Source organism: Pipistrellus kuhlii, unplaced genomic scaffold, assembly GCF_014108245.1.
Source record: "Pipistrellus kuhlii isolate mPipKuh1 unplaced genomic scaffold, mPipKuh1.p scaffold_m20_p_6, whole genome shotgun sequence".
NCBI classification, from domain to species: domain Eukaryota; kingdom Metazoa; phylum Chordata; class Mammalia; order Chiroptera; family Vespertilionidae; genus Pipistrellus; species Pipistrellus kuhlii.
In genome coordinates this window covers 61,991,815-62,008,890 of record NW_023425562.1, presented here as the reverse complement: position 1 = coordinate 62,008,890, position 17,076 = coordinate 61,991,815, and the positions used below count along the sequence as shown (strand labels likewise).

Here is a 17,076-nt window from a genome sequence, read left to right as displayed (position 1 = left end):
TCTCTTCTAGTTCTAGATACAAGTGATGATGTTGCTACCGATGATGATAATGATAATGGTGAAGATCATCAGAAGGCTTTTATAGAAGTTTCAATGTGCCAGATACCATTTTATGTTCTTTACATACACTAAATCCATTCATTCTTCATAATGGGCCAATTATGAACTTCACTTTTCAAATGAAGAAACCAGGGCACTAAGAGGTTAAGGAACTTACCAAGGTTATATAGTTAGGAAATAAACCCAGAGTCAGATGTAAATGCTATGTAAACACCTAGGAGGTATCTTAAGTATCTCACAGGCTTCAAACCCCTGTCTTACTTGAAACTCCTGAATTCTTTCTCTTCCAGTCTTCCCCAAGGTCTACCTAAGTCCACAAACACAAATCCTAAAGCGTTATCTTGCTCCCCTCTATCTCTCTCACCTCCCCACATTCAATCCATCAACAAGATGAATCATTTTTGCTTCCTCAATAGATCATGAACCACTTAATCCTCTGTACTTACTTTCCCATTAAGCCCTCAGAGGTCTGGCCTTGTTTGACAGCCTAGCCTACCTGCTCTTCCTTCTAAACTCCTCTTCATATGGTAACCATAGTGGTTTTAAAAGCTCCTACTAAGTTATATTGCTTTCTTCTTTAAATATTTTAATTGGCTTTAGATTTCACTTAAATTAACATCTGAGTTTCTCACAGTGGCCTCCAAATTCCTGCATCATCTAGTTCTCACCTGCATGTACAATCTCATCTTGTTTTACTCAATTCACTCTGTTTACACTGACTTTGTTGTTACTCTTGTGGTCTCTCTGCAAATAAAGTTATTTTTCTATTTATGTGAATGTCTGGTTCTTCTTTACCCTCTGGGTTCTTGTTTCCTTATTCCCCCTATATTAGTCTTGATTTTAGCACTCACTTTTAGTTTCATAATAGCACTTTTCACAAATTATCCTATCTAATAAGAGTAATATGCAAATTAACAATCACTCTGCTACATCCACAAGCCATGCCCACCAGCAATCAGGAGTGAATATGCAAATAAACCCAACCAAGATGGCTATGGCCACAGAGAGCAGGAAGGAGGCTTGGGTTTTCCTGGCAATGGAGGAAGCCAAGCTTTCCCCCTCCCCTTGCCAGCCTAGGCCTCCACTCAAGGCTACAAAGTTTCAATGACAGAAGATATTAATACATAAATCCAAACAGAAACGGAAGCAGCCACAGAGCTGGAAAGAGCAGGAGGCTAGGGTTGCCTCCGGCAATGGAGGAAGCCAAGCCTTCCGCAAACCTTGGCCGGCCCAGGCCTCCACTTAAGCTCCAAAGTTTCAATTATAGAAGATACATAAATCCCAACAGAAATGGCTGTTGCCACAGAGCAAGCAGAAGGTTTGTCTCTGCTCCAGGCTACAAAGTTTCGATTATAGAAGATAAATAAACCCCAGATACCAGGGCCTCTGCTTGGGTTGCCAGGGGATGTGGTCAGTTTGCAAACCACCATAGGCCCCTAGCCCAGGCCACCCCATACCCCAAGGGAACCCCACCCTGATCCATGATACCCTTCAGGACAAACCAGCTGGCCCCCACCCATGCACCAGGACTCTACCTATCTAATAAAAGAGTAATATGCAGATTGACCATCACTCTAACACCCAAGATGGCTGCCCCCATGTGGTCAAAGATCCTTCCCCCATGTGGACACAAAATGGCCATCACAAGATGGCCAGCAAGTGAGGGCAGTTGGGAGTGACCAGGCCTGCAAGGGAGGGCAGTTGTGGACAATCAGGCCAGCAGGAGAAGGCAGTGGGAGGGACCAGGCCTGCAAGGGAGGGCAGTTGAGGGTGATCAAGCCTACAGGGGAGGGAAGTTAGGGGTAACCAAGAGGCAGAGGAGGGACGTTGGTGACTACCAGGTTGGCAGGGAAAGGCAATTAGGAGGGACTCAGGCCTGCAGCGGAGAGCATTTTGGGGGGACCAGGCCTGCAGGGGAGGGCAGTTAGGGGTGACTAGACCTATAGGGGAGGGCAGTTAGGGGCAAACAGCCTGGCAGGGGAGCAGTTAGGCATCAATCAGGCTGGCTGGGGAGTGGTTAGGGGGTGATCAGGCTGGCAGGCAGAAGTGGTTAGGGGCAATCAGGAAGGCAGGCAAGTGAGCAGTTAGGAGCCAGCAGTCCTGGATTGTGAGAGAGATGTCCGACTGCCTATTTAGGCCTGATCCCTATGGAAATCCGGGCAGTCAGAAATCCCTTGAGGGGCCCTAGATTGGAAAGAGTGCAGGCTGGGCTGAGGGACACCCTCTCCCCCATGCATGAATTTCATGCACCGGGCCTCTAGTAATCATATAATTGACTGTTTACTTGTTTGTCATCTATTTCTCACTCCCTTCCTATAAACTCCTACAGACTATAAGCTCTATGAGGGCAGAACCAAGTGTGGTTTTTACCCTTCTGGGTTGTTATAACCTATACTGTGCCTGCCCATCGTAAGTACACAGAAAGTGTTTTTCTTGTTGAGTGGCTGGCTAGAAGGGAATATTTTTATGCTTACTCTGCATTAGTAGGGAGATGAGCTATATATCTAGTAGAGCTGGTTTTTATAATGAGGGCTTGCTCATGATGATCAGGGATCATTTTCCTAACAATTTCAACAGGTTCACCTTTGCTGCTAGGATGCTGCTGTTGTTGTCTCCCTATTCAGTGTGCTGCAGGAATTTTTAAAACATGCGATACCTGAATATTTAGTTGGGGGCATTGTGCTCTTTTTTTTTAGATTGTCAAATAAAGAATGACAATAGCCAACCCAACATCAGCTATCTGGTTGATAAAAATTATACCTTTTTTTTGTCAGCTCAAAAAAATATATATATATTTTTTGTTGTGCTACAGAATTTTAGCTAATTAGTTTTTGTGTGCCATGAGATGAAAAAGGTTGAAAATTTCTGATCTACAATAATGCAATACATGAAAGTATTTAAAGGATACTGGGTAGCAGTCAAAACTAGGATGACTAAAGAGTAATTTAAATGTCTTTCCTAACTTAATACTATGTGTATCTTGAGTTCAGATAGTAATCTGGCCACCAGAGTTAGAAGAGGAATTATAGGCTACTTTAGTCTCTTGTGGTGATTACATTTCTAAAATTGGATAACTAACAGGTGCTACCTCTTGAGAAGTATGAAATAAAGGGGACACCAAAATGCTGACCTTCTTGACGCTATTTGCAACAACTTCCTTGTGACCCAAGTCATCAAGTTCACTTCCAAATTTGTATTCTGGATGAGCTTCTTCCTCTTGGTCAACTGCATGAAAGACAAGAGAAATATAAAGCCAAATTACCACCAAGCAATCAGACATTCTCCGTCATCTTGGGGGGAGCGTAAGCCCTTTTAGAGGAGAAGGAAGCTTATAGTAAATGGGAACATTGAAATATGCATTTTTTTTTTCAAACAAAACTCTCACTAAACTCTTATCAAGGAGCATATCTTTTTATTTGTTCATTCTCTTGCATCTAGCATGGCTTTGGACATGATTAATGCTTAATAAAGTACTTCTAAGTGAATGATGATTTCCATCACATACACTAACCCTAAAAGTGAAAGCCTCAACACCTCAGGAATACCTGGAACTCACAAAAATTATATTTTGATCTTTCATGAGAGCTAGAGAAAAAAAGAAGATACAAGAAAAGGAAAATACATTTGATAATTTTGAAAAAGGAGACAAAAATGTCCACAAGTAATGAGGTGACAGGAAGAAAACAAACGAGCTTGGAAGGACTGTACTGCTCCTGTAGGTCACTTGTCAAATCTGGCTAAGGTTTCAAAGGCTCTGAAGTTGTTTCTCAGGCTCATGCTAGGGGAGTAGCTAGAAGTGAGGGGGGGAGGGGGGTTAATAAAGTGGGAGCACAGGAGCGTGGCCCAGGCAGTAAAAGGCACAGACGTACTTGGTCCATGGCCCAGGAAAGTGACAAGAACTCTGGTAGCCACCGCATTCCATTCATTGAAAAAGGATTAATCATTAGAAAAAAAATTGGATTAAATTTTAACAGAAATAATCATAAGTACAGATAGTATAGATGTAGGAAAGTAGCCGAGAGGACAGAATAATCCATTGGAATTTCTCTTTAACCCATTGTGCGCCATAAATTTCTGAACCAGTAGATGCAAGCACTTCTATAAAAAAAAAAAAAAAAAAATGTTTTCCCTAACTGGCAGCCCTAACCAACTTTAAAATCATTTTTCATGGGAATTTTCAGCTGAAAATATTCAAGGACACCCGAATTGTAACTAATATATTTATATTTATAATATTCATTGCAAATCGATTTTTTAAAATTAAATTAAAAATACCGTGGTTGCCGAAACCGGTTTGGCTCAGTGGTAGAGCATCGGTTTGCGGACTTAAAGGTCCCGGGTTCGATTCCAGTAAGGGGCATGCACATTGGTTGTGGGCACATCCCTGGTAGGGGGTGTGCAGGAGGCAGCTGGTGGATGTTTCTCTCTCATTGACGTTTCTGGCTCTCTATCTCTCTCCCTTCCTCTCTGTAAAAAAAATCAATTATATATATATATATATATATATATATATATATATATATATATATATATATATATATATAAATACCGTGGTTTGTGGGGCTGTTTTCCATTTTGGACACGTGGTAGTTAACTGGTTAAAGACATAGGGGTGTCTCACATGCTGGTGTGAGATCTGGATTCCCATGATTCCCTGAAAAGAATTTGCCTAAAACCTAGCCAGAATCCTTGAGAGACCTGTATTATAAAAAAACAGTGAAATAATTTCTGAATATGGACTCACAAGGGAGGTTAGCAGGCCCAATAACAATTAGAATTGTTTTTCAAAAGCATGTTTAAAATGTGCAAAGAAAAAGGCAAGAACAGGAGTAAATGTAAAACCATTTCACTGATTCAAAGATGCATTTCCCATTCCCACAACATTTTAATGTAACTCACATTGCAATGTTTTCTTTAATTGATGGTATTTTAAAATTCATAGAAAGCATTTTTTCCTTCTTAATCAAAATAAAATACTGGTGTCTTTTAACTGATGTTATATTGGATTTGGAATTTGAGAGACTGCTTTAGCAAGGTGTTATTACAGGCCAGGGATGAAGGTGAGGCCATAGAAACACGCCCTCCTCTTGTGGAACTGATCTTCTGGTGAGTGGATATTCTCGAGGCAGATGATTAAAATCATAACAAAACAAAAAACAGTAGGTCATTTAGGCTTTGGGCAGGAAAAAGAGAATTTGAGGAGCTAGACTAGGTCTTAATCTGGTCCAGTATGTTCATTTTACAAAAGAAGAAATAGATTCAGATACATGATTTGACTTGTGAAGCCACAGATCAAGATGTAGATTAGATTTCTCCAGATTCTTAGCACAATGGTCTTAGTGTGACACTGGGTTTCCATGACCCACAGTTCATAACAAAGATTTTGAAACTTCCCACCATCAGTATCAAATTTCCATTTCACGTATCTCTAGTTGAACTTGCCCAGCCAGATATAAAATACTTGAATTCAGGGGTATGTTTCATACAAGTGGTAGAGATTTAATAACTACTTTCAGAGAGTTGTATGAATGAATGAATGTTATCATCTCTTGAATGTGCAAATGTGTACAGATATGTATAATTCTGGTATTCCCTCTGTTTGTCTCACAGTCCTGGAATCACATGTCCTTCTGAATCTAAATCCGGCTAATGAATGGGCACATGCTTGGACTGAGAGTCTTTTCTATTTTCTAAAGCTTCCAGGCAGCCTGCCCTCTTGAACTTCTTGGTTTCCTCTTGCTTGCTGTGTCCAAGTTTAAATTAGAGACTCTAGTCATTTGTGTATAGTAGGATCATACTGTGAGGCCAGGGTAATGACAGCCAACTGATAGACCAGAACTATGATTATATATTACTGAGGGAATTTAAGAATCAAATATATAACTGGTAAAGCAGAAACTTCTATGCTTTTAAAGAAAAATTCAAATTCAAATTCTATCCACTCAGCTACTTTCCTACATCTATACTATCCCTCATGATTATTTCTGTTAAAATTTAATCAAAATCTCAAGCATATTTTGAAATAACATGGGAGCCACTAGAGGTATATTTTTATCTATAAGAATAATTAACATATTCATAAAAGTTGGGAAAGTACCCTTAAGGGTGAAACCTGGAATCACACTGATGTCATTTTAGATTAATGTGTGTGTTCAAAAATTTGACTTTTATCAGTTATATTCTTTCTCCTTAAATTTTTTTAATAGCCATTTTGCATATTTGAGTTTTCTTTGTATTCCTGTATAATAGAAGGGCAGGATTGTAAGGGCCAAAAGGAGATAAGGCATTTCTAGAATCGAATCTTAGTCCCACTGCTTACCAGCTATGGGATCATGTCAAAATGTTGGTGTAACAAAGGAAGTTGTTATTTTTTTTCTCGTTAGTTTATTCCATTATTCTGCAGTTTGTTTTACTGGATTATAGAGACACTGCCTCCTGCACACCTCCCACTGGAGATGTGCCCGCAACCCGGGACCTTTCAGTCCACAGGCAGACGCTCTATCCACTGAGCCAAACCGGTCTCAGCTGTTTTACTGGATTATAGTATCTAGTAATGCCTTCATGTTTTGAGTACCATCTGTGAAGTTAAGTTAAGATACTATGTTTACCTAAGATTCATCTTTTCAAATTTTAGAAGTATTTTACTGAACTTTTGAACATAGCTCTTTCAATATTTTATTCTTAAATCTTGTTTGGTTTATTATTTGCAAAAACTGTGAAATAATATAGTAGGCATTATGGCACACTATTTTCCAAAAACAGCTACCATAACATCTGCCTTCCCACCTGCACTTCTACAATATGACCTTCCTGTGCACCCACCTCCTGGAACCTGGGCGGGTGCTAAGTCTGATTTGATGTATAGCATAGAGAGGAAGTGATGAGGAAGTCCCAGGTCCAGGTGTAGCTCTTAAATAGGTTAGCAGCTTCTGTTTTCTGCTTCTTGGAAAAAATAAACAAACCAAAAAAACAAGACCACCATGCTGTGAGAAGTCCAAACCACATGGAGAAGCCACATGGGGGTGCTTGGGTCAGCAGGCCCAGCAGAGCTCCCAGCAGACACAGCTGCTAGCCATGTGAGTGAGCCATCCTGGACAACTGGTCCAACTGCACCTTCTATGACTCCAGCCCCAGGTGTTATCTGTGGACAACTGCATGAGAAACCTCAGGGAGAACTATCAATATGAGCCCAGATGACCCACAGAACTGAGAAAATAACAGTGTTGTTTTAAGCTTCTAAATTTTGGAGTGATGTGTTACACAGTAATAGGTAACCATAATTGGCATTGACTAAATGATAATAGATATCTTTGGCTTTCTAGATCTCCCCTGCCATATACAGCATATAAAAGTAAGTCATTCTGAGTTTTCTCTGGGCGTGAAATTGAACCCACTGTTTGCATGTGTAAGATAGACCACAATTAGAAGTCTTTACTTACTAAGTGGTTATGAATAAGATTAGTTAGTTCTTATAGCTTTCAAGTTTTTGCCTATAATATCAAACTTTCCTACTCTTGTATTTCAGAATTTTAGATGTTTATATAACAAGTATATAAACATATAACAAGTATATGTTGATTTTACATACTAGAGGCTCTGTGCATAAAATTCATGCACACCAGGGAAGCGGGGGATCCCTCAGCCCAGCCTGCACCCTCTTGCATTCTGGGAGTCCTTGGGGAATGTCTGACTGATGGCTTAGGACCATTCCCCACAGGAGCAGAGGCCTAAGCCGTCAGTCAGACATCCTTAGTGCTGCCGTGGAGGCAGGAGAGGCTCCCACCACTGCTGCTGTGCTCACCAGCTGTGAGCCTGGCTTCTGACTGAGCAGTGCTCCCCTTGTGGAGAAGCTCCTGTGTTGAGCAGGATTGGGTAGAAACCAGCTCTCCAACATCCCCTGAGGTATCCCAGATTGTGAGAGGGTTCAGGCCAGGCCAAGGGACATCACTGATGCATGATCAGGGCCAGGGAGTTGACTTAAGAGGTTGGCCAGCTGGGCAAGGACTGCGGGAGGGCTCCAGAGCATGTCTGGTCCATCTCACTCAGTTGTGATCATCCAGACCTCAGCAGCAAATTAACCTATCATCTATAGGTCAGAGCATCTGTGCACATTGAGCAGCCTTAGCATATCATTAGCATATTATGCTTTGATTGGCTGAACGGATGATCAGACAACCAGACATTTAGCATATTAGGCTTTTATTATATAAGTATTTCTAAATTATTTAGCCCAAAGCCACTCTCTAAATTCAAGGCACTGTCTAACCAACAGATACACAGTGCAAGTCCAAATTACTTTGTTAATCAGTTCTCAAACTACATAATGAACAAATAACTTTCTAAACAGTCCACACCTCTCAAAAGGTCCATTAAAACAACATTATGGTTGTTCCCATATGGCCAAAGTAAAACAGAAGCTAATAGCAAATATTCAAATATGTTAAACAAGGCTGCATTTGTTAAAATTATATACTTATTTAGATCCAATGAGCTAGTTATTTGAAGGAATTCAAATCTTAAAATTGGCTTTGAGTTTCCAGTTCATTTTGTGTGTGTACCTTCAAACCAATCATTTACTTGTGGGTCTTTGCTCACATTCCTGTCCTTTTAACTTGCCTTACTGTTATCATCGTTAACAACACTCATGTTTATGTGCTTGTTTATAGGAAGGACTGCAAATATCCTTTTTACTCCAACCCATGCCTCCGGTAGCAAGGGCTTTAAGGACTTGAATTTCTGCTGAACAACTGAGTGAATTGCACAATAGGAAGGGAGATGATTAAGTCACTTAAGTTTGGTGCCCAAGAAAACTGAAAGTAATACTATTTGGGGGGAAAAAAACCCCAAAATACCAGAAGATTAAGTCTGGTGCATGAACATATACCCAACTATTAAGAATTAAAATTCAATTTTTAATTTAAAAAGTACTTTTTGTGACATGTAAATGAAAACAAACAAATAAACAACACATAACTTACCACTTTCTATTTCTTCCTCATTATCATCCTCTAAGATGCTAACTGGAGCAGCAGATTCTCCAGCTTCCATCATGCTTTTCAAAGCTTCGAGCTGCTCTAGAAGAAGAAGGTGACAGATGTTAAATCACTTTTAGAGCCTGGGATTTAAGATTCACACTGAGAAGGAAATAAAAGAGAAATAAATGCATTGTCTAGGCTCCTCTGGGATTGGTCCTAAGGCCTCTGTCTCACCCAGTCCTGGTGGATGACCTTAAGGAACATGCAACAGTCACACTCTCTACACATGATGAAGAACATGGGTGAACTGCCCACTTTTCAGAGGTGTGAGATGGAGGCTAAGTCATTGTGAAGAATTTCTTTTAAGTCTTGAAAACAAAAACCTATGATTGGAGGACAATTCAGGTGAAGTGACAGAAAAGAAAAACGCACATTGAAGAATGACAAAACTCCAGGAAAGAGTATTTGCCATTGATATAACCAGGATTATTACCCTAATATATAAGAAACCGTTAGTAAGTCTGTAAGATAAAGACAAAATAATTTAAAAATGGAAAAAGGAAAAATCATAAGTGATGATAAAGAAGCTAATTTTCTAAGACACATAAATAAAAAATTAAAGTATCATTGTCTTCTAGTGTTGAGTACCCAGACTATAAAAATGGCCAACAGCCAGCATTAAGAATAAGGCTAGGAAACAGGCTGTCTTATATATTATAGTGAGAGTATAATTTGTACAATTTTTCTGAAAGACAATATAACAAGATATGTCACAGTATAAAATGTGTCTGCTTTGATCAACCAACTCTAACTGTACAAATTGATTCCAAGGAGAAGGCTGTACAAATGTACAAAATGAATATTCAGGCATGCTTATCATTGTTGTTTTCATAGTAATGAAAAATCCATCACCTTGGGACTGTTGAAAGGATTGCATATAGCACAATAAATTCTGCGTTGTGTTTTATACATTACAATTAAAATCAGTATGTTAACCTTCTGCTAAATGGAAATATACTTGATTGAATTAAAAATAATTTTTGAAATGAGTACACTTTACATGATCGTAGTTTTGTTAAAATGTATGCATATGTCTAAACATGCATGTATGTATGCATCTATAGTATATGTATCCATGTATAAAAGATATAATTTAGTGCTATTTTATTAGTTTCTTATACATTTTTTGTTGTCTTTACTTTCTAATATCATCATTGTTTTTGTAATAAAAGAAAACTAAAATTAATATAATTGAAAATTTTAATTTAGACTACCTAGGGAAGAAACACAATACAATCATACAATATGATACTACTAATTTATTGAACTAAGAGATTTGTTGAAAGATAATATTCTAGGAAAATACAGGGGGAGATATCTATGTAAAATTGTTTCTCTTAACCTCTCTACATTACCCCAAACACATACATTTACACTTTCACATTTACCTAGGATCCCTAGATATGTATGAATCATACGAGCAAAGTGCAAGGAAAACTTTTCAAAAGGAGTTTAGAGCATAAAAATAATAAAATGATAGTTCCTTATATTTTGATAAATTTGAAAATGTCTCTTCTACTTTCTTCTCATTTCTCCTTGGGAACCCTCCAAATTTAGTTATATGAATATGCTTTTCCCATTGCAGAAATGAACTGATTCAGAAACTAAACTTAAATGAAAATGTGGTAACTTAAATTAAAATATGTAACATCAAAACCATACCCTCCCCCCAAATTCATGGTTTTAAAACATATTGCATTCTAAACAGCTGAATTGTTGAAACATACAAGGTGTGTGTGCACCCATTATAGATGCAGGTATTTGACTTACTTTGTTCAACCTCAGGTTTCAGCCGCTTATTTTTGATGAGTATTTTCCTTTTGAGGTCATTGGGGGATGGCAAGGGCCTGCCTGGTTCAAGCTACAGAAAAACAGAAAAGGCTGAATTAGTGACAGGTTGTGCTTCTCAGTTCTCATTCCCAGCCCAGTAGGAGCTGAGGCCTATGAATTATACCACCCATATCCACTAGATGGCAGTCAGCACAGTTTTATGATTTCCTTCCCCTATCCCAATTAGCCCACCATATCCAACTTTGCCTTAGAGTAGACTATTGTGGCAAACTTGACCTCCATACTGCCTCCCAGGTATGCAGAGCTGCCCCACCTTCCTGCATGGAGCTGGGTCTGACCTGGCGTGGCATCGGGAGAGGAGCTCCTGCCCAAACTCAGGCTTTGCCCCTTGTAAATATCTGGTAAAGGTCAGAATTGGCTTTCCCAACTACAAGGTCTCCCCTGATCCCTGCAAGTGTTGGATGGCACTGTAAGCCTGTGTGCTCAGTCTGACCCAACCTCTACACTTGGGTCTATAGTTTTGTGAGTTCTATAAGAGAAACAAGAATGGCGTGGTCTTAATTACTGAAATCTGACCTCTACTATGGTTTCATTTGCTTGGATTTATGTCTACAAAGGAAGTTCCATTTCTTCTATTACCTCTAATCTATAGAATTTAGTCATCCATTCCCCCATCCATCTGTATCCTCCCCACCCACTAACCCACCCACTTTTATCCATCCATTCTTCAGGCATCCATTCATTTTCAAAATTAATTTTTATACTACTTAATATAAAAGGCACTATGCATTCCCATGTCTGTGTTTCTTCAAATGAAACACTTTGCTGAAATTCTGCTTTTGGGAAGCCTGTTGTAAACTGGTCCACTCCACAGCACTCTCTCTTGAACCTGGATATCTCCAATAAATATTCCACACATCTTCTTTTTAGTTATGTTGTTACATTTGTGTCCTGTGTCCTACACCCCCGCTGTACCCCACAATCAGAAGCTTTTTGGTTCAGAGAGCAAGTCTTACTCCCATTTATATTTCCTACTAGAGACCCAGTGCACGGATCCGTTCACTGATGGGGTCCCTTGGCCTGGCCTGCGGAGATTGGGCCAAAACCAGCTCTCCGACATCCCCTGAGGAGTCCCAGATTGTGAGAGGGCAGTTCTTAAATGACACATCCCAGAATTGGGCTCCCTCCTCTCTGGTTCTGGGTGAGTCACCACTGCCAAGTGACCACAGCTTAGCAGCTCCTGCGTTGAGCATCTGCCCCCTGGTGGTCAGTGCATATCATAGCTACTGGCCAGTTGTCCTATCAGCAGGCCATAGTAGAGGCCACTTAGGATTTTATATATATATATATATATATATATATATATATATATATATATATATATACACACACACACACACACACACACACACACACACACACACAGATGCTTCTCACAACACCTTTGACGCATGTGCATATCACTCCATGGAGAACACATGGATCTGTCCCCCAAAGCAAGCACCTTACCCAACCAAAAAGTAAAATAAACAGAGGGCCTAGAGGACAAAAAAGTGAGATAAAAAAATCAGGGATATTTCTTAGCTTGGGTTCTCTTTTAATCAGTTTGAGACTAGGATTAATGTCCCAGTAGTTTATTTGGGAGGCTGCCCTAGGATACTCCAAGAGGAGTAGGAAAGTGATAAAAAGGAGGCAGGAAGCCAATCAAGAGTGTGTTATCAGACAAGTTATCACTCTAGGTAACTGCACAGCGATCCTGCTGGGAAACCCTGGGGGATGGTGGGAAACATGTGCTCGAAGTTATCCCTTCTGAAGAGTGAGGGAGCATGGGGAGGGGTGTTAATTCTCTGGCACTTCTGGCCTATCGTTCACCTGTGGGCAGAGCAGGCTCCCGTGACCAGAACTCTCCCTCCAAGAAAAGCTGCAGGCTGGCAGTCAGCTGAAAGGCAGCCAGTATGCAGAGAAATAGGACGCAGTGCGTGGACATGCACAGGGCGCCTGCAGCTGTGACTTCAGTAAGCTGAAGAGAATCAGGGGATGGGAGCAAAGGATACAATATCCTTGTCTCCTGCATATTTTTTTCTGCTCCCATAGATCACTTCTGAAAAAAAACTAATTGTTCAACCACTGGATGTGTTTGCTCACAGGTAACATGAAGCACTTTTCTTCATGTCAGCCACTGTCATGTTCTACTGCCACCTCATGTTACCATGACTGGGCCCATCAGCTGCTTGTCAAGAGTGAGGCATTTGACTCAGTAATCCCACTTCTATGAAATATCCAAAGAATCAGAAATACCAATCAGAAAGGCATCCCTATGTTCATAGCAGCACAATTTACAATAGCTAAGATTTAGAAACAGCCTAAGTGCCCACCAGCAGATAAGTGGATTAAAAAACTGTGGTACATCTACACAATGGAATACTACACTGCTATATAAAAAAAGGAACTTTTACCATTTGCAACAGCATGGATGGATGTGGAGAGCATTATGCTAAGCGAAATAAGCCAGTCGGAGAAAGATAAATATCAAATGATCTCATTCATATGTGGGATATAATGAACAATGTAAACTGATGACCAAAAATAGATCCAGAGACAGAGAAACATCAAACAGACTCTCAAACCTCAGAGGAAAGGCAGAGAAGGGTTGGAGGGGGCATGGTAAGAGATCAGCCAAAGGATTTGTATGCATGCATATTAGCATAACCAATGGACATAGACACTGGGACGGTGAGGGCTTGGCCTGGAGGGTGGGAGTGACCAGGGAAGGGTTGATGTGGGAAAAAGAAGACATACATAATACTTTAAACAATAAAAAAGAAAAAGAAAAGAATGGAGCAGACTTTTATTACTGTGTATTGTTTTATATTTTGTGCATTAGCTGTCTGGCTACTCATAAGATCTACAGCAGTGGGTCTTAACCATGGGGTTATGGATCTTTGTAAAAGTGTGATGAACTCTCTGGGAAGTTTATATTAAAAAACTGTATGCAATTACAATGAGTTCACAAAATGGTTCAAGTATTTCTGAAGGACTGATGCTAAAGATCTTCATTTGTATTTAAATTTGTTGGTGCAGAAAGCTTTCATTGTGCTTTAGAGAGAAGTGTAGATAGAAACATAAACTATGGGTGGTCCACAGGTTAACAATTCTTTGTTTGATGAAGGAATTAGCAGGTATAAAAATGAAATGCAAAATAAGTACATAAAGCATTGTCCAAGTATTTATTTTGGAGTTGAGAAATTGAACTTCAGTCTGCTATCATTTCAATCTGTGAACTTCCCATAGCAACAGGTTCCCATGGGTGTTGAACCCTGGGTGCACATTTGATCATCTGATTCACTTGAAGAGTTTTTTTTTTTTTTTTTTTTTTTTTTTTTTTTTATGGATCAATGAAATGGATCAATGAAATCAGGAGCTCTGAGTGGGCCCTAGCAAAGGTATTTTCTAGCAGTTCCCCCAGGTGGTCTTAACATAAAACTAGAGTTGAGAGTGACTGCTGAGTCTCAAATATATTGACAAGTCTTCCAACTCAATGTAACTTTAAATTTTGCTTAAAGATTCTTCCCTTGGCCAGTGAGCACTTTATGAAATTTTAGAACCGAGATCGCAGAAACCAAAAGACCCCAAGATATGAATTAAAGGGAACCCAAAGTTTATGTTTCTATCTACACATCTCTCTACAGCACAACGAAAGCTTTCTGTACCAACAATTTTAAATAAAAACGAAGATCTTTAGCATTAGTCCTTCAGAACTTCTTGACCCCTGAGAAATGAATTTCAAAACAAATTCATTCATGTTAGAAATATGGTTAGCTAAAAATACATACTGGATGTGATTCAAGTGCTTGTTTCAACAGGAGATCCCCAAATAGATCTTCACAATATTTGGACATCTTGTACTGTTGATATTTGCTGGAAAAAAAGAAATGGCATTTGTAAATCCAAACATCCATTACCCGACCAAGAAGAAGAAACACTCAGTCCTAGGCAATTAAAAACTTCCACTCTACAAAGTGTATGACTGTCTTCTTGATGTTCACTAAGAGGTACTGTTATATACCACAGACTTTAACCAATGTCTTAAAGAGAGAGAGAGAGAGAGAGAGAGAGAGAAAGAGAGAGAGAGAGAGAGAGAGAAAGAAAGAGAGAAAAAAAGATGATTCTGTTCCTGCACTAAAAGCTGAAAAACAGAATTTAAAAAATGTCTTTCAAAATCATGAAGTCTGATTTCAAATATATTGACAAGTCTTCCAACTCAATGTAACTTTGGGCACAGTGTTCTGCTATCTGCCCTTTTGTTTAGAGAAAGCATCTCTAGAATACATTAAAATGACTTAGTTTTGTTTATTTATTTATTTATTTATTTATTTATTTATTTATTTATTTTTGGAGGTGAGGACCAGTAGTAGATTGGGGTTTTCTTTTGTTTTAACATATATATATATATATATACACAAAACTGATTATGTGTTGCATAAGACCAAACAAACTACTATTCAGTTATTTAAAAAGAAGTAAAAAGATGTAGAACTGGAGTGGAGATGGGGATTAGGAAACAACTCTTAGAGATTTGGAGTAGGATGCATCATTATACCTGCAGTGATTTTCAAAGGAGAGAATTACAGGATATTCAGATGTGACAAATGCCGTTTCCTTGATGGCTTGAATAACATCCTTTAAAAACAAAAGAGTGTTAATGAGAAGAGCAAAAAAACTTAAGGCACCTGTAACCAATCAGAGACTATTAATTTGAGTTTTTCAGAAAGTCAATTCTGGAAATTCAGGTCTGGAGAACACATTTACCTCAATACCTCTAGGTTGAATTCCCCAGACAGACCCAGATGAAGTTAACGGTTAGTGATAATCTTTTTCACAACCACCCTTTCCTTCTCCAAAACTATGATGCTATTAACAGAAGAGAGTTCACCTCCATTACAGGCTAGTTCCTGGGCCAATAATTTGCCTAGACAGGTTCCGAGGTCACCGGTCGAGCAGTGAGCTTTTGGCACAGCAGTTTTCAGATTTTCACAACAGACCACTATTCTGCTCCTTTTGGCTTGAGGAGATATATGATTGTAACAACCTGTGAACTGCTGGAAGCCTTTATCGACTTTCTCTGCATCTGGGAATCAGTCTGTGGCTACATTTCATTAATTTGATGAAGACTCATGTGAACTGATGTGACATTTATAGTATCCCTTGTTCCGTATTAGCCTGGTGAAATGAGGGGGTGGGGGGAGTTAAGCAGCATGTGAGGTTACACAGGGAGGTGCTCTGGATGCCCCTCTCTGAACTGAGGGCTTTGTCACTTGAAGCTACTTTCAAAGAGCTGAGCATGTCCCCACCATGATCTCTGGTAACAGACAGCTGCCTTACACTCTGCTTAGCTTCAGAAAGCATGGCTACAAGCCAATGATTCTATAAGCAGAGCATATTTAGTAAATATCCCCAACTTCATTAACCACAGGGGAAGTCCCATCATTTAGTTAATTGGGAAAATATTATATAATTCATGTGGGGGTGGGGAGTGGGTGGTGTCCCTCACCCAGCCTGTACACTCTCTCAATCCAGGACTGCTGGCTACTAACCACTGGCCTGCCTATCTGCCTGATTGCCCCTAACCACTTGCCTGCCTGCCTGATTGCTCCTAATCACTTGCCTGCCTATTTGATTATCCCTAACTAGTCGCCTGCCTGCCTGATAACCCCTAACCACCTCTATCTCAGCCCCTGCTACAGCAACTTCATCTGAAAGGATGTCCAGAATGATGTCTGGAAGGTCATTCAGCTGTCTAGTTTAATTAGCATATTATGCTTTTATTATTATAGTTATCTGGAGAAGTCCATTTGAAATGAAAATGCCGTAGGTTGGATAATTCTGGAGCATTTTATTGAGCACCCTTATGGACAAGGTGGTCCTTTAGTTATTTTTTCTTAAAGAGTCTTCCCATGTGAACTGTCTGCAATCTTGATTGTCCACTTGAGCTGACCAAAGAATTACGCCTTGAGGAAAATCCTGGCTCAGTCCATGGTTCTCCTTTGCTCACCTCCAAGGGGAGGAGGTAGGGCCTTTTTGGCTAAGCTTCCTTTCTAGGGTCCTTATTTCTTAAAGGGTCATCAACCCTTCATGTCTGTGCAGACCCATGGCTTCCCACTCGAATATACTCTTGGTACTTCTCAGGAAT

At 39.6% G+C, this 17,076-nt stretch overlaps 1 protein-coding gene across 7 annotated transcripts in view; it reads right to left on the bottom strand.

Annotated features, from left to right (window-relative positions):
- Positions 1-17,076, bottom strand: part of PLCB4 (phospholipase C beta 4) — a 365,947-nt gene that overhangs the window by 44,018 nt on the left and 304,853 nt on the right. For all 7 annotated transcript variants that reach the window (XM_036417991.2, XM_045574871.1, XM_045574870.1 and 4 more), the window contains 5 exons: positions 15,487-15,566; positions 14,720-14,804; positions 10,866-10,956; positions 9,039-9,134; positions 3,191-3,285 (listed from right to left, as the gene is read on the bottom strand). In XM_036417991.2, coding sequence (XP_036273884.1) covers positions 3,191-3,285; positions 9,039-9,134; positions 10,866-10,956; positions 14,720-14,804; positions 15,487-15,566 — 447 coding nt within the window. The remainder of the gene's footprint in view (positions 1-3,190; positions 3,286-9,038; positions 9,135-10,865; positions 10,957-14,719; positions 14,805-15,486; positions 15,567-17,076) is intronic.